The following is an 18278-nucleotide window of genomic DNA, read 5'->3' as shown; positions in this document are numbered from 1 at the left end:
AACTATTTGACACGGTCGCGTCAACTGTGTTTACGAGTGTCTTGTGTTCAGATTGTTTTAAGTGATAATTTAACAATATTTTTCCAAATAAATGGAAAGAAACTTTTATTTATATCAAATAATTGAGTGTCTCGACTGTGTGACATTATGTCTTGTGTGGTATGGGGCTGCAGCTCACATTCAGGAAGAAAAGAAAATAGCCAACAACTTCTGTCGTTTCATCGGTAAGTTTTTTGTAATTTTCTAGTGAAATGTGAACTGCTGAACAATTTTAGGAAAGTAATATGTTTTGCTGAATAGATTTGTAGCATAAAATATTTGAGATATCCATTATATTATACGTTTCATCGATGAATACGGAATTGATTTGAGGTTATGTTGATTGTCCATAGTGATGTACTAAAATTATCGATACTTTTAATTTTTAGATTTCCTGTAGACGATAACAAAGAGAAAGAATGGATAATTCGCATTAATAGACGAAATTGGATTCCAAATAAGTACAGCCGTATTTGCTCGAAACATTTTACTGCGGATTCATTTATGTGTGTTCCTAATTCAAAGTGGAGGCGTCTTCGAGACGATGCTATTCCTACATTGAACATTATAGATCAGACAGATGAAATGGTGTTTAAATTTAAATTTCAGCCTAGCCTGCATCATCTCACTGCTGGATAGATAGATAAGATATTTGTATCATGTTATCACAACACGTTTATACTATCTATCATTCAACTACATATTATTATGTACTTAATAAACTTAGTATATATACTAAGTCTGTAGTTGTTTTATGTCTAAACAATTATGAGTTGTACACGTTTTATATAAGTAAATTATTATTATCTTTGATTTCAGATATTAAATCCAAAAGTGTCGACTGGATTTACATGAAAAGGTATATCAAATAATTTTCTTTTTTTATATTTTTAACATGATATACATATATAGAGTGTATAATTCAACCAGCTGCACAATGCACTTAAATCAGATATATTTTACTTTTATTTTTATAGATTATTTTGTACATATACTATTTTAACATTATTATTAAACTTTATTTCAGTCAGTTCAAGAAGACGAGATGAAAAATTTAAAAGAAAAGCTGAACAAGTCCCGCCTCAAGATCAAACGACTTAATGAAAAAAAAAAAAAAAACAATGTGACAGGGTGTCACAAAGACAGTTTCTAAGCAAATTGACACTGTTTAGAAATTAATAAATTTGTATTTATTGTAAATATAATGTACATAATTAATAACGTGTGAAATAAATACTTGCTAATGAACAGATTTACGATCTAATTTATATTTCATTTTACCTCCTTTTCTTATTTACTCCTACTCCAACACTCCAGGTTGATACGAACTGCGCCCAATAAAGAATGTAATGAATGTTATAGATTTGTGTAAGCGACTTAGATAAATCTTGACTAAACCTTCCTTTACAAATACAAATATACTTTATTGCACACAACATACAATACTTACAAGTTTTGCACGAAAGATACAGTACACCACCTACCTACCTTTTACTTTCCCTTTCTGTTCTCTTATGAATACTTGTATGCCGTATTTTTTTAAGTATAATGCTATATCTAGTAGGTACGAGTATGGTAATCCTAGTATTGAAACAGCTTGTAGCCCTAGTAAAGACCGCCATTTTATGTTTACAGAGTGGCACGTTTTTTCTGTAGGTATTTCCAGTCCATACTCTTTTCTATGTCTATGGCGTGACCCCATCGGGTCTCTTACCGTCTGTGCGGCTTAGACCCGGCGGCGGCGGTTCCAATTTGCACGGCACGTCGATCGACACCAGTGCACGGCGGATGACATCATAAATAAATTCGAATATTACAAAATACTTACCGATGAAACGATAACAGTTGGCTATTTTCTTTCCTTCCTGAATGTGAGCTGCAGCTCCAAACTGATATAAACCAGACAATATAATCCAAAAATGGTTAGATACTTACCTATCAGAGACAGAGTCTCCTTTCATCAAGAAGAAGATAATTGCATCCTACAAAAAAATCTTGTAAAAAAAATTTATCGACATTAATTGTAAGTAAATTTAATTTTATCGACATATTACTAAAGTGAAACCCAACACTAGGCAATGAAAAACTTGTGACAACCTACGAAATTACGAAACAATTTTTGTATATGCGTCTTTGTCTAACATTACGCCGGTTCCGTAAGATAAAGTAGAGCAGAATTATAGAGTTCTGTTGCTATTTTAGCCTTCCTTCTATGCTTTAGTTATTGTTCTGAGAGTTGGCCAACAAAGTTGGGCTTTGTCTATGGAACGCTATTTTTTGTGTTGCCTGTTTATTATCGACAGCTGTCAGACTTGTTGGATAGTAACTAGTAAGGTAATAATTAGTCAGACGGTCTGGTAGATTGACCGCACAGTCTTTGCCTAAATAGAAAAAAGTTAAAAAAACAGCGCCCTCTAGTGGCAATTTTGTAATAAAAATACACCGTGAATGTGGCGTGTGTTGTTTGGAATATCGTGAGTCGTAAATAAAAATGCACTAGATGGTTAATTATTTCATGTTATAAGTGCAATGCATATGTGTTAAAACAATAATCCAACGAAGCACCTTCTGTAAATAACAAGAACTTGGCGAAAGAAGTGATTTACTTTTGTTATTTTGTCATATGTTGCACGCCTGCCTTGGGGACTGGAAGAAGACAAAAAAAAATAATCAGTTATTCCGATGCTAAATTGATAATGCTGTGAGTTTTATTTTGTTATTTCTTATTCATTTTGCATAAAGTGACTATAAGGGTGGTAATTTACTTACGCATCTGCCCCTTAAGCTATTATCGAAGGCAGGTTACAAAACTTGGTGATCATGTTGAGACTCCACCAAGCTATTACAGCTGGAGAGTCATTTAGAGGAATATATTAACAAGCAATGGCTTTACATTATTTATTAATCGACCAAAATTAAAAACAAGGAGCAATTTCTCACTCGCATTTTTTCTGTTACAGAAATAGACACAAGCAGTCTTCCGGCACTTTATTGCGCTTTCTCGTGACAATGCACGTCGCCTCATGTGTGAAGTTAATTTCTAAAGTTACTCCTCACGATGGTTATAAGAGCAGAAACTAAATAGTGTCACAATGAGTCACAATCTGGCAGGTATGCCATCATACAGGCTGCCGGGCCCAGGGTTGGGCCCCCCGGACTTCAAGCCGCCAATGGACACACCAACGCCTTCGGCACCGGCGCCTAGTAACCCAAAGAAAAGGAGAAAAACATCTAATGCTAACAATGCCTTAACCCAACAACCACCACCAACTGCGCAAGATCTGTTGCCTCCCCCATTAACTGGTTATGGCGACACTATAGTAGCTTCAAACCCTTTTGATGATTCCCCATCAACAGTGTCCCATAATGGACCTATGATGAACCAGAATGGGCCTATGATGAATCAGAATGGACCTATGGGCATGATGGGGCCTATGCATGGCATGGGTGGACCTCCAATGAGACACATGAGTCCACTTCCACATAGTATGAGTCCAATGAGCCAGCAAATGCCACCCAGAGGAGGAATAAGTCCCATGGGCAATATGAGTCCTATGGGACACATGGGTGGTATGTCGCCAATGGGGGGTCCTAACATGGGAATGAGCAACCATAGTATGGGTCCAGGAATGGGTCCTAATTCGAGATCTATGGGCAGTCCAATGAGCCCAATGAACTCTATACCAATGGGCTCACCTATGTCTTCTGGTCCTCTAGGAAGCCCTATGAATATGGGGTCAATGGCAGGAAGCCACATGAGCAACAGCCCGATGGGTCCACCTATGCACAGTCCACTTGGAGCTGGATCAATGAATGGGCCTATGAATGGACCAATGGGAGGTGGAGGCCCTGGCATGAATGTTCCTCGAATGAATGGACCAATGGGTCCCAGCTGTTCAAATGGTTCCATGGGGCCTACTAGTTCTATTATGTCTTCAAATCCAATGCAGAGTGGAGGGATGGGCCCTGGTCATTGCGGACCAATGAGACATGGAAGTCCGATGGGATCAAGTATGGGAAGTGGTCCAATGGGAGGCAATGGGCCTATGACGTCTATGGGTCCCGGTCCCCCATACAGTGGGAGTCATATGGGGCATGGGGGACCAATGGGAATGGGAGGAGGTGGATCAATGGGTATGGGGCCAGGGCCAGGAAATATGGGCAGTTGTGGACCTTTAGCTGGAATGAGTGGAATGGCGATGGGAGGGCCAGGTGGACAAGGAGTGGGCCCTATGGGGCAGGGAATGGGCATGTTTGGCCCTAAACCAATGCCTGTAAGTGCTGGCAAAGTTTACCCTCCAGATCAACCAATGGTGTTCAACCCTCAAAACCCCAATGCCCCTCCCATTTACCCCTGTGGAGTATGTCACAAAGAAGTACATGATAATGATCAAGCAATCCTGTGTGAGTCTGGGTGCAACTTTTGGTTTCATAGGTAAGTAGTTTAAAATTAAATCAATATTAATTATTATTGGTTGGAAATTTGGTGCATATTTACATAATTTAGTGATATTTAAAATTTATATATTTATATTTGAAATAGTAATAATTTTATTTGTTATCAGAATGATAAGATAATAAAGTTGTTCCAAATGTTTTGCATAACATCAATCTTACTTAAATTATGTTAATGCTGTGATATAGTTTGGTAATAGTTAAATCAGTTTTTATAATTAGCAAATGTGTCTGCATTTATAATACCTATTAAGTTCACAAATGCCAAAAATTACCTAATGGAATAACACATAATAACCCCACATTCATTCTTATGTGGTTAAGCCTGTCTTTAGTAGAGATTAGAGGATTGTATCCTGGTCTATTTTTCTAATCCCGGGATTTTGGGATTATCTACAGCTAATCTCGGGATTCCGGGTTTAACCCGGGATTGTATTGGTAATAGTAAGTGGTAACAATAATACAGTGAAACGTATCAAAATCAACTCTTTCTTTTTATTCTTTAGCTAAATCTTCAAAAAAAATTATACTTTCTCCTGATAAAATAAGCAAGAAACTAGTCACATCTGAAAATAATTTATGAAATTGATTCATAATTAGGTATCTAGTTTGTCTAGTAGTTTGTTTTTTATCTATATTACAATAAAATTTTAAAAAATTAACTACTTAAATCTTGTTTAGATACACTATCAAAAAGGCTATATGCTGTAAACATTTATGTCTATGCACAATATAAACATAACCTCTTACAGCTACAGAAAATAATACAATATATTTACTCAGACACATTAATGCATTGTTGTTTATTAATAAATTCTTTGATATCGCCAATTAATAAAAAATATATCAATATTTACATGATGAGAAGCTGATATTCTACACACTTTTACTCATTAGTTTCACGCACATTTGTATTGACTTATATAAAAAATATTATGATCCCGAAAATCCCGGGATTCCTTAAATTTAAACCCGAAAATTGCTGGACTAAAATACGACCGGGATCCCCAGATCCGGGATCTCAGGATTGAATCCTCTAGTATAGGTGCACCAACTAGCCGGAAAAGCCGGCCAATATAAGGCAAAAGCAAAATAAATTAGCTTTAAAATGTAGAAAATACTTGATATAAAAACTAAGTGAATAATCAAACCGATTTATTCGCGATACATTTGCGATGCAATAATAAGTAATGTAGGTACCTTTCACTCGACTCAGGTATCGACACAATCGCGCTACAAGTCAATGAAAAGTCGACGTATGTAATACAGCAACCTCACAGCTACCATACCCCAATGCAAGAAAGAAAGAAATGTTTATTATAAAGGGACACCACAGTAACAGATAAAAACAAAACATGTAATAAAAACAACGTACACGCGAGAGTACAAATAAATAGACAGTAAACATTAAGGCAAATTGCAGTGCAGGTTGTTGAATAAAAATAGAGATATGAAGTAGTGATGTGCCGGATTGTTAAAAATGTATATCCGCGGATACGGATACGGATCTTTATTTTCTTATTCGATTGGTGTCGGCGCCCGCGACCTTGAAACGATAGTTGACGTCTTCGCTCGCCGCAACGTCAGGCAGGACACGTTTTAACTTGCATTGCGCGGGTAGTACTTTTGTTTTGGTTATGGTAAAACAATCTGAATACAATTTTATAGTTCTTTATTTAATAATTCTACTTAATCACCTGAAAAAGATCCGTAAAAGATCCACGTGAAAAGTAACGGACACGAATACGGATACGGATTTTTCTTTTATCTCGGATATCCGCGGATACGGATACGGATATTCGGAACATCACTAATATGAAGTATGTTAATGTATAAATTGCAGAGGCTGCACAGGGCTGACGGAGCCGGCGTTCCAGTTGCTGACGGCGGAGGTGTACGCAGAGTGGGTGTGCGACAAGTGCCTGCACTCCAAGAACATCCCGCTCGTCAAGTTCAAGCCATAGCGCTGCGCACCATCGCCCCTCCTACTGCCTCCCATCTGACTCGTCTCATCACAAGTATTTATTTCACTTCATCATGGACACTATATGTGACTAAAATTATTTCGGTCAAAATCGGTATGTCGTAGTCTTACTAAGAAGGATCTCATTGCATAAATTAAGAGTATTGGCCTCACCACTCTGTGCCGGTGTAGAATGTTACAGTATTGCAGTGTTTTAGTCAACCCGCCTCCGGGCGTGATAGTGTGAGCATAAGATTGTCATCTTAATCTGTTGGATTTTGAGCTCAAAACAGAGGTGCGATAGTGTTTCACTCGAAATTAACTGTTAATATTGGTAGTTGACTCTGTATGAAATTAAAGACTTGAATGTTAGTTAAAATTATACTTCATCAGACCTTTTGGCTTGCACACGATTCGAAGTGAATGTTAGAAACATTTTAATGATGAAATGCAGACGGTCCCGTCAAGTCTAGTCTGTTATTGTCATTGTAACTTATTTATTTTTAATGTAATGTAAGGGGAGACCACGTCGAGGTGAATGTAGTGTGAAATATACATCGCACGTGTTTCTGCGTTAGGCATATCCGTTAAAGCAATTTGATGTGATTTTTTCGGTAGTTACGGCAGTATATGTAGACAAACATATAATAGCAATACGTTGGCCGCCCAGGAATCGATGCCAGCTGCGTGCCGCTTCAGTCTCTGTGCATATTGTAAATATCTCCTAGAATAAGTCTAAACACTTTCCGCCTTATAATATGGTGACCTAGTGTACGTTAGGAGTCGAGTACACAAACCCAGTGTTTTTCTTATCGCTCGTCGCCATGGTGGAGTTATGACACAAGAATCGATGTTCCACCACATTTTCCGGCTTGCTTGAATGTGCGTTGAAACGCAACAAGCTTGCCATGTATTTGCTATCGACAATATAATAGGTCTGTTAATAATATCAAGAGTCGTTGTCGCCTAATGTTCCGTCTCACGATTGCACGAACAACTATAAGTCATACCTCAACCATGCCAACGATTCTGCGATAGGACTGAGGCGATCCTTAATTTCGCTATATTGATAATAATGTACTTATTATTTCGGTGCCCTAGTTTGCATGTAACATTATGCGCGTTATTTACATGTAAATACGATGAATCCATACGCTTTGTTAAGTATAAGAGTGTTAAAATGTGTTTGTCAATTTTTTAACTTTTGGAGATTTTTTAATAATAGACAAGTAATAAGATATGTACATATTATTTAGTAGTTTTAGAGTTTTTAGAACTGAGATTATGTGAAGGACTGGCCCCAGTCATCGCGAGGTTGTGAGTTGTGACTTAATTTGTGTGAGATAGCGTGCAGCTAGGAATATTAATGTTTATAATACGCCGAGCGCCGTAGCCTGGGGCCACACAACCCACCGAATACTCGACGAGGTCTTATAAAACACCCATTATTAGCTATTAAGGCGCTACCCATAACGAACGCGCGGAGACAGTAGAGTTGAAACTAACCCAGCAGCCGTGGCATGCAAGGTGCGACGCGAAAAATAAACACCGGATTCTACCATTAGACCTGCTTGCTAAGGAAGCAGATAGTGTGAATATTCGATCATATAAATCGCTCAAAATGTATGTCTGTTGATACGCAGATACGGACGAAGATAAATTTCAAATGCCCGCGTGTTCATTATGTTGTAAGCTAGCGGTTAAACTTCCAAATGTAAAAATTAAGTAAACAATAGAATTGGGATCGAAAGACGTTATGGTATGTTCGAGTATTCGGCTGATAATCTTCTCGACTTGTTTTCTGTTCGTAAACTTTACGACCCAACCTGGGGACTTTTACAAATCATTTATGATAGTTATTTCCGTACTGGTTAAATTGAAAATGAGTTAAACTATAATTGCACAAAATTTTAACAGTTAGACGAGTAAATGAGAACAAGAAATTCGTAAATCGTTTTTGAATGGGTGTTGTCTATTGATTAATTGGTTGGCTCTTGGTTTCTGACGAAAATCTTAATATTAAGTTGTTTTCTTTAAATTAACATCGTCCATTGTTCTGTGCCATTTTTATGTATTTATGCAAAGATATTGTCACCTTTACGGTGTTGTTAACAAGCAGCTTTCCTTTTTAATACAAGCATTTCAAATAAAAATGGAGAATTATGATTTACAAATATTAATGTAACATAAACTGTTATGGTAAAGAAAATCTTGTGAAAATTTACTTTTTTTGTAGCTTACGACGACATGTCCCCTTGATGCAGAATAATAATTGAGTACCTTATACCTATGTAATATAGATGGATTTTTAACTTAGCATGTACTGTACGAGTATCTTTACTTATATAATTATGTACATTGCGTTTCACATATTTTCGTACAACTCTTACATTTACAAACACTGAAGTGTTAACAAATTAAAATTGCAAAAAATAAGCTCATCAAAAAAGGAAACATACAAATATGTAATTCGCTATTAGTTTTGTTATAAAACTTTCTTTGTAAAATGTATCAGCTAAACATATTTTTCAATTTTAAAAATTGGTATAACCTTGTTTCTTGAGATAATCGCACAAAATATTTGTTACTGGTAAACTTTAAATGATGAAACTAGAGTTCGATTCGAGCATAATATACATACATACATACATTGGCCTTATACGTCTGTTTCAGACGATTTATGATGTCATTGCCTCGAAGAAATATAATATAATACGCGATAAAATAATATACAATAAAAGCAATACATAAGGTGAATATTAGCAGCCGTGGTGTGACGGAATATTAACGGCGTATACATATTTACCTACGTGGACGCATTGCGTCGCGCCTGCCGTACTGCAGCTGTAGATATGTAATATACAATTTTGAATTTGTTACACTTGTCATTTATATTTTGAACCCTAGGTAAAATTATTTCCGGAAATCAGCATACTGTGATTGTATACAACAGGTTGGAATTAAATGTCCTTAATAAATATTAATTCAAACAGGCACAAAGGATATTTGTTTGCAATGATATATTTTTTTGTGGTCGAATAAGGTCGGCTACATTTTGGAGTCGTTTTCGTACTTCTGCGAACACTTCTATGAGGAACAACTCGCACCTTGGAAGATGGGTATTGTTCGTACTTTTTCGTACGTATAAGCACGAGTCGAATTCTTACGCATTTAAAGTGAACCAGCCTAATCGTTTCGGTCAACTCATCGACACGGAGTCGCGTTTGCTAAATCAGACAAACAACCTTTATATCTACTGCACAGTCACTTAGAAGATGTCTTACGTACTAATACGGCGTAGCCATTCAAATTCATTTCTATGAGATGGATATACAGGTGTTTTTAAGACCAAAAACCGATTCCGCGTCGATAGGTTTAAGACTTCCCTGATACCGTGTATAGTGCTTAATATTACTTTAAATACTACCACAACCGTTTCCCTATTAGTGGGAAATACAAACTTCTAATTATACATAAAGATGACTGCATTCACTGCCATTCAATCATAAGATAATAATCAAATCACTTTAGGACAAAAGTTTAACAAGTAAATATACTTCGGTATAAAACATACCTCGAAGTTTCACATCAAAATTATAGATTTAACTATTGTTTAAGTGGAGCTTTGAGGCCTTACAAGTACATTAATATTATTCCCAACTTTGTCCATAAGTGTAACATGAATATTACGCAGCAGAAATAATAAATATCTTATTGTAGTTGTAAGCAATTTCATTTTTATAAACAGATATATTTTTGATGATAGTTTATTTTATCGAGTATTTACAACTACTTTATTTATTTTTTAATTCAATTATATTTTAATACCATGACATTGTTTTAAGAGAAAATAATTGATTAATAGTCCCAGTGAAATTATGTTCTTACCTCTGTTAATAATAAAAATATTAATATATTTATTGAAGTAATTGCAATAAATCAAATCACAAGATCGCTTCGGAAAGTTGGAGTAACCAAGAGGTTGTCTAAAATATTTACTTTATATAAATCTCTTGTAAATATATTTAAAGAAATAGATCCGCAAAATAATTGATGATAAATTGTACAGTTACTTATTAAATTAGAATTTTACTTAGGATATTCAGCCATGAATGTAATGTAATGATAATTTGCGCCGTGGAACGAAATCATCACAATTAGTTCACGGGTGACTGCTGCTATTGTATATTAATTTCACCTGCTTGCCAATACGCACGCCGAAAGCAGCATTAACGTACTTAGTAATCACACAGGCCCGCTTAAGCTGCCTTATTTTTTGAAGAAATCAAGCAGATTCTTTAACAATCAAGGCGAGTTAATTAAAGTGTGATTCGAAGTACGTATCGGCATGTGCATTAGCACTCTGTAAATGTTACTTACGTGTTACATACCTACAACACATCTGTTGTGAGTGACGAAGTTGTATTTCAGAATAGTTTATGAAGTCTAATAACGACGTCAGTGGTCTTAAACTTGTGCATAGTTTATTTTGTATTATGTGAATAATAACAAGCAATAATAAAATTGTTATTGAGTAATTTTTATTCAATTTTACCCCTATAACCCACGTCTATTAATCCATTTACACATTAGTGGAAGTTGAAACATACATACATGTTGAATTCCCGCGCCTAATGTGGGTAGAGATATGTCGCCGAACAATCGCCGAAGATTATTTTTTTGCAGCCAAGCTACTCCTGACATTGGCGCCAAAATGATATTTTTTGCCATCGTGACGTAGGTAGAGAGCTACGTACGGGACGTTTAACAGAAAGAGACCGCCAAGACAATTGACAGAAAGTCACGTTAACTGAAACAAAAATAACACAGACTGTCAAAATAAAATGTTTCTAGGTTCGAGTAGTGGTGCCACTTGTTTAAACTGTTTTGTATTGAAAATATGTCGATACCCCCCGCCCTCTGACTTCATCAGCGATTGTACCAAGATGACGCAAGAGTAGTACGCGACCGACGACGACGTAACGAAACCTATTCTATGAAGTACGTAACAAATAAACCTATAAAATCCATCGAGCGAGACTCCTTTTATGCTCACAGTATAACGTGCGGTTTTGCCACCCCGTCGATCGCACTATCTCGGTTTAGCAAATGAAGGGTCTGAGTGACAGAAGAGGATAGAAGCATGTTTCGGTGCAGCCAGATTTGTTTCAACATTTAATCTCGTCCTTTAGCCTGGTCAATGCAAAGTATACACTTATCACATGATTTCTTGATTATTATGGAATCGTGGGACTTTTGACAAATAAACATACAAAAGAGATAATGAGTATCATTTTTATTGACTGTAATGTCAGTATGGCATACATTTTACCTTATTTCTATGTTACACAAGTTTTATATGCAGACTTGTTTATCTTATATTAATGTACATTTTGAATTGCATACAACAGCAAATTTACATCTATTCATAAACTTTAGAAATCATACAAAAAGTAATGTTAAATTCTGTATTGTATCAATTATAAAAATTAGTTTAATATGAATTTGGACTAATAACAAAAAAATAAGTAATTAATGTACTTAGATTGATTATAATGACTCAGCCCCCTAGCATTATCCCGTTTTATTGATTATAATGACTGTAATTTGAAAACAAATCAATATTTTGTTGTCTGTGCCCAAAGCTCAGTCATGTGATATGTTTCACTACATCTGAAACTTTTGTACTTTATATAATGAAATTTAAATATCACAAAATACTTCATAAAGTATCATCAAGTTAAAATATTTATTTACAATGCTTTATAATTTGCCATAATGAGCAATTATCAAATTAGGCGTTATTAAAATTAGAGATATGACAACACTCTCAATTATTATTTTTAGTATTTGAGTACTGCTCATTAGTACAAAGTGTGTGCTAGAAGTCTTTTTTCAAGAAAAGATCAATTCAATGTGTTTTCTCTCAAAATTAACCATAGTCAGTCCCAAAAGAAGTGAGTCCTTTGTTCTGTATAGCAAATGAAACAGCTGCATCCATAAAATCAAAATGACTGTCAATCAAAAAGTCATTGCCAATGTTATTCACTTCATAGGTACTGGGTTGCCGGTGGCCATAATTATCAAAATAATTTATTATTTCTGAATTTGACTCTTCAGGTTGCAAATTGAACTCAGTCACAGAGTCATTTGCTTCTTTATCATTATTGTATGACCAAGCCATCTGAGACTCATTATTGTCGGTTTTATTATTATTGTCATTTTCTTCTTCTGACTGTAGCGGACTACTGGTCCGTGATGGGAACACCGTGTCTGTACTTAAGACATCTTCCTTAGGGCCTTCGTCGTTGCTACTGGAACCCGATGTGTTTTGTAGCCCGTGGGCAGATATTGCCATGAGTATTCCTTCGTTCTCAATACTGTTGTCTCCTGGTAAATTGTTGATGAATTCTGCCACATCCAAAGCCAAGAACTGGTTGTCAATATCTGCAGGGAGTGGTGCTACCATCCAAGAATCCAGCACACGGTTTATTGTGTTGTCAACAAATCCTTTGGCCATCTGAAAAAATACAATTAAGGAAATAAATATTTTTTAAAACCTATCTGTCTACAATGCCTAACATTGATCCTACTACAAATTAGGAAATTTTGATTCAAAATGAATTAAATCAATTCCTATATTTACCTGTCTGGCTTGCCATCGAGCTATGCACTGATCTTCATTATAACTCTGTGTAGCCATCAAAGAAGGAGGGATTGACAGATCTCTACTAATGGTAGTCCTTGAGCTAACATATCTTGGACACTCCAGCTTTTCTGTTGACAAACTTGTACAAGGTTTCAGCAATGACTTATCAGAATCTGTGATCACAGAGTCTAAAGTGTTGAAATCCTGTTTTAGTAAGTAGTCTCCTAAAATCTCCAGATTTTGTTCAGTACTGCCCACCAGTTCGTGTTTCTCGCTTTCGTTTTGTGATGAACCGGCTGTTTCCGATTCTGAAGTTGATGTTGAAGCAAGTTTCCCATCATTTGCATCGTTTTTCAAGTGATATTTTCTGTTGCCCTTAACTTGCCACGCAAATCGTGCTTTCTTAAGTGGGCGCTCCGATCCCGTAGAGGCGTCGCCATTTTCTTGTCGCTTACATGAAGTTTCCCCAGCTGTTTCGGACATATTCATCATGAGAATCCAGAAAATAAAGATAACTCCACAAAAATTGTCATCAGTAAACAAACACTGTCACCGCTAATTACAAACATATGATTGACTTGACAAGTGGTTAATTAATAACTTATTTATTAAAATAACGTCTTAACACCAAATCTACTTAATGCACTGCACTTAAAGTTGTTTCTCTTCTATGTACACATATTTCTAATTACAATTCACTTAAAAGTTTTGAATAATTGGGACATTCGCTTCTTCTTTCGCCAAATAAGTGTACAAAGAGGAAATCCAGTAGTAGCTTTACGTTTCTATCCTTCGAAATATGTTAACTTCCTTCATCGTATTATTTAACAACTCATAAGAAAGACAGCTTATACTGATGTAGCTATGAAAGACAAGGACAACATAAAAATATGCGCATTTCGAGCGAAATGGAACGTGACATATAATTACTTGTTTATGGAAAAAGGTATTTGACTGGGTCTAGATAAAATATAAAAGAATAATCTAGAAATAAAAATCAGTGCAAAATGGTGAATATACTATCTCTTTTTTCGTTTAGACTAACTTTGGATTTTTACTATGAATTAAGGTTTAATGAGTATGACTCTTGACCGCTTTTAAGATGACGTCACACGCCAGTATTCTAAAGAAAATGTTTGTGTTGACGTTTCGTAAAAAGTATATCATTTGACTAGGTCGTCAAGTAGTCTATTGTCTATGATACTGTAACATCCGGGCGCCAAACTCAATTTTATAAAATCAATCAACATTCTAATAACAAGAGAAGATAAATAATGTAACTGAAAGGGAAGCCTAGTACACATTGTTTATATTATAAAAATTATAATTTAAACGTTGATAAGTAGAGAAATAAGGCCTTATAATGATAAAATGGACCTTATCTGTTCTATGATAATAAAATAATGTTAGTGACTGGCGGCGGGTGTTATGTGAGAAATCTAGGGTTTACCTTACTCTACAAACCCACTTATCTGACTATAAATCATTTCCCCGAAGTCATATTTTACAACGAAATCCTTGCTTTATCTAGTTAATTACTTAAGTCGTTGACTTTTCGTTCCCACGTTGACGAATTTCGTCCTAAACGCTTAACTAGCTCGTTACAAGCCCTCTATTCAATCCTAATCACCGTCAGGGGGCGACTTAACACGATGATTGTGGTCAGTTAGTCCCTATCCGTCGGGAAGGAGTCATCCGAATTTCGGTGACAGGATTTGAACTAAGTAATTCAGTGAAGTGGCAGTGTAAAATACCATGCAGGTAGGTATACCTACTTTGTAAGGCAAGTCTAGCTATTTCATTTTTCTGTCTTCTTTTCGGTATTTTTTTTTTATTTACTTTCCCATTTTTGTTAAGTTTTTATTTTTCGAAGTGTTTCTCTACAAAGGTAGGAATTTTGCATATTTATTGAGATTTAAAAACCGTTATTTAGTGTACATACGTACCTGTATTTTAACAATTGAACCATACAATTGATTTAGGTGTACCTACCTACCTAAATAAATTGTAAGTATGGTTCTAATCTCACGCATCCCCAAAGCTAGTATCTATATGACTCATTTCGTCCAAATTCGTAGTAGGTAGGTATGCACCTAATAAATGTTGGACGTAAGTATTTATTTCGTGTGACTTAATGTATATTACATACTTATTTTTTTAAATGTTACGTGACCAGTAATTACCTAGTAGGTAGGTACTTTATCTAAATTAGTTTCTAAGCGTAACTAGTTTAAACTCGTGTAGAGTACCTAATACCTACTTACCTATGGATTTCTTTGGTATATATACCATACCTAACTAGATTTGGTAAAGAGGAATAAATTTAAAAGTGTTGTGTTATTGCAACGTTAGTTAAGCGTCGTTCCCAAACCTACTCGTATATGCTTAAGATTTTCATCATCATCTCCCTAGTGTTATCCCGTTTTTTACGGGATTTGATAAGTAAGGGTAACCTAAAGTTTTGGAAGGTCCGAGATTTTTACAAAAGCAGACTGCTTAAAAAATATCAACAGACGAAAATAACCTACGTGCGAAATTATAACTTACATATGATAGCTTATAGTGATGTAGTTATGAAAGACAAGGACAAAATCAAAATATGAACATGTCATATATTCACGCTCTAATGAGGTGTGCAGAGAGAGGTGAGAAATACTCAATTACTAACTTTTTTCTTTTGTTCTTCTTTGACAACAGACAATCTTGTTATTCTGCCTCATGGTGGCATCATTGGCGTCAAGCATGGCGGGGCCGCTGATGACCGATGCTCAATTGGAGCAGACCCTGGCAGACCGGAGCACCATGCAGAGACACCTTCGATGTGCTACTGGTGAAGGACCTTGCGACCCGGTCGGCAGGAGACTTAGGAGTACGTATTTATATACTTACAAGGTGTTAGTGACACCGTACCGAATACTGAGGGGGATGATTCAGATGATGAGTTATAATTTCAAGTGGATTTTTTTTTGACCATAGACTTAGTATTTTTTCGCGCTTACTATCTCAATATTACAGTACGTAGATATCTAATACTGAAGGTTTTTACAAAAATGAATCTTTGAATACCAAAATAAATGTACTTATAGTGGGCATGCGCGTTGAACTCTTTTCCATGTAACTGTAAATTACTATACCGAAGACATCAACGCGTTACAGATATCTTTCTATAGATATCAAAATATACTTCCTATAAAAAAAATCGAAACAATTCCAAATTTTTGTTGCACAAAACACGAGTTTCAGTTAAAGTTTGTTAACCAATATAAAAACAAAAAATATATTCATTTTTTTATTCTTTACTCTTAATTTACTGATAATTCGGATATGTACAGTCATGAGCAATATCATGTATCCACTTTAGACCCTGTCGCACGATCATATTTGACATTTAATGCGACTTACGGTTTTATTTGTCAAAAAAGTTAATATGACATGGTTTCAAAGTGTATAACATATTAGTACTCATAACCGTACGTTTTATGAAAACTGTAAACAACGTTTTTCATTAAAGTTAGGTACTTAATTTAAAATCAGGTTAAACTAGATACTTACCTGGTCTATATATTGGTATCAACCTATATGTCTATTTTAGATTTAAGTCGAACTTCTCGCCTCGCTTGGTGATTAGATTTATATTTTTATTTTTTTTCCAGCTGTAGGCCCGCTAGTCCTTCGTGGGACATGCCCGCAGTGCTCGGCGCAAGAGACGTATCAGATCCGGCGCACCCTCGCCTTCATCCAGCGCAACTACCCGCGGGAGTGGGCCAAAATTGTCCGTCAATATGGCTGAATTGACAATTCCCAAACCTACTATTACACTAAAAGGATCATGAGCTGTTTTACAACGTCATAAATTATGACTCATAATAGTTTTATCTGCCTTCTTCTTGAATAAGTTCACCATACCGCCGCGCGGCACGGAGCACGCTATCGCCGTAGACGCGACAATGGAGCAGATTCGGGCAACCACCAATTAAATTTTAACATTTTTGTCTAGGAATCAATCTAGCTCTATCTCTATGAAAGACGGCACTAGTTTAAGTCCATCAAAATTTGCACCGGTATATCGCAGTGTTATCTACGTACGTAGACCTTCGGTGCTACGTCTACTGGTAGTAGCCCGTAATACCTAACTGTCATTAAAGTTGATAGCGTACCCCATGCCGCAGAGATAGGCCCGCCAAACTTTAAAATATTAATGTCATATTTTTCCGTCGTCAAGTCGAGGAATACGTATGTAATTAAAGTACTAATTAAAGCATAACGCGCGTAAGAGCATAGCTGTTTTTATCAATAGTTTTACCTACTGGATATGCATAGAATATTAATGTTTCATGATGTAACTCAACGAGATTCATCATCGATTTACATCGCAATCTTACGAAAATAATTTAAATGCGGATGCAGCTGTACTAGATTGTGAATTGAATTAAATGGATGAAAAACAAGAATATTCAATGATTTTTAAGTAGAGCACAAGTTGTATTTATCTTGTGTTTTGTACCTAAAAATCCTATATCATATATTTCCTGCCCGTGTTAACGCTTAAAATTAAATTGCAATTTTAAGCCTTATTACCATTTATTACTTACGTAGGTCACCATCACTAATTTAAAAGCCACGGTCTTGTCAGTATAGCATTCTTCATGCTACTTTTTAGGGAAAAATAGGGCAGTGGTTTCCCTCTTGCCTTCCGCCCCGCAGTAACTCTGTCTGCTCTGCAATCTGACGCGAATGCGATGGCGCCCAAACGTACTAAGACTCCTGTCCTCCGCCTCTGAATAGTAAGTACTAACAGTTACTGCTACCCTCTGTCAGGCTCCAGGCAACCTACCTAAAATCCTACGTATTTCAATCTCTTGGTGGCAAGTTATATGGTGTTATAAACAAAATACGCCCAACAGTCTAAGGAACTTTTACAAGGTAATGTGGCGCAGTGATTGTAGTTTCGGTAATCTGTTTCCTTAATCATATCCTCTTTGTCAATTTGTGACCTCAATTGACTATCAGTGTCGCCGGAGTTCAATATTTATTTAAACCTAAGCTACTAGTGATTTATACTGTTTATTAATTAGTTTAATTACTTAAATAGGTATCTAATAGTTTGCCCCTTTAAAATTAATTGTAAATATTGTGTAAGTAGATACATGCACATTATTACAGGACATTACG

The 18278-nt window shown here is 35.8% G+C and overlaps 3 protein-coding genes across 3 annotated transcripts; 2 read left to right on the top strand and 1 right to left on the bottom strand.

Annotated features, from left to right (window-relative positions):
• Positions 1–2481: 2481 nt before the first annotated feature.
• On the top strand, positions 2482–10995 carry LOC126370970 (protein pygopus). The gene is made up of 3 exons (XM_050016142.1): positions 2482–2740; positions 3000–4474; positions 6338–10995. Exons 2-3 carry the CDS (start codon positions 3132–3134, stop codon positions 6456–6458), a joined length of 1464 nt encoding a protein of 487 aa, XP_049872099.1. The 5' UTR covers positions 2482–2740; positions 3000–3131; the 3' UTR covers positions 6459–10995.
• Positions 10996–11751: 756 nt separating this feature from the next.
• Positions 11752–13914, bottom strand: LOC126370979 (uncharacterized). The gene is made up of 2 exons (XM_050016156.1): positions 13104–13914; positions 11752–12977 (listed from the first exon to the last, which is right to left on the bottom strand). The coding sequence occupies exons 1-2, from the start codon at positions 13596–13598 to the stop codon at positions 12390–12392; spliced, it is 1083 nt and encodes a 360-aa protein (XP_049872113.1). The 5' UTR covers positions 13599–13914; the 3' UTR covers positions 11752–12389.
• Positions 13915–14771: 857 nt separating this feature from the next.
• On the top strand, positions 14772–18266 carry LOC126371005 (putative odorant-binding protein A10). Its single transcript, XM_050016204.1, has 3 exons — positions 14772–14867; positions 15804–15975; positions 16760–18266. Exons 1-3 carry the CDS (start codon positions 14862–14864, stop codon positions 16894–16896), a joined length of 315 nt encoding a protein of 104 aa, XP_049872161.1. The 5' UTR covers positions 14772–14861; the 3' UTR covers positions 16897–18266.
• The last annotated feature ends 12 nt before the right edge of the window (positions 18267–18278 follow it).

The sequence above is a fragment of the Pectinophora gossypiella genome, chromosome 11 (assembly GCF_024362695.1).
Source record: "Pectinophora gossypiella chromosome 11, ilPecGoss1.1, whole genome shotgun sequence".
NCBI classification, from domain to species: Eukaryota; Metazoa; Arthropoda; class Insecta; order Lepidoptera; family Gelechiidae; genus Pectinophora; species Pectinophora gossypiella.
This window is presented reverse-complemented; position numbering and strand designations above follow the sequence as displayed.

Coding starts and splice junctions, on each gene's coding strand:
- LOC126370979 (XM_050016156.1), bottom strand. CDS start 13,598: ATGATGAATATGTCCGAAACAGCTGGGGAAACTTCATGTAAGCGACAA. Junction 12,978..13,103: donor CTCGATGGCAAGCCAGACAG/GTAAATATAGGA, acceptor GTATTTTTTCAG/ATGGCCAAAGGATTTGTTGA.
- LOC126370970 (XM_050016142.1), top strand. CDS start 3,132: ATGAGTCACAATCTGGCAGGTATGCCATCATACAGGCTGCCGGGCCCA. Junction 4,475..6,337: donor TGCAACTTTTGGTTTCATAG/GTAAGTAGTTTA, acceptor TATAAATTGCAG/AGGCTGCACAGGGCTGACGG.
- LOC126371005 (XM_050016204.1), top strand. Junction 15,976..16,759: donor GGTCGGCAGGAGACTTAGGA/GTACGTATTTAT, acceptor TTTTTTTTCCAG/CTGTAGGCCCGCTAGTCCTT.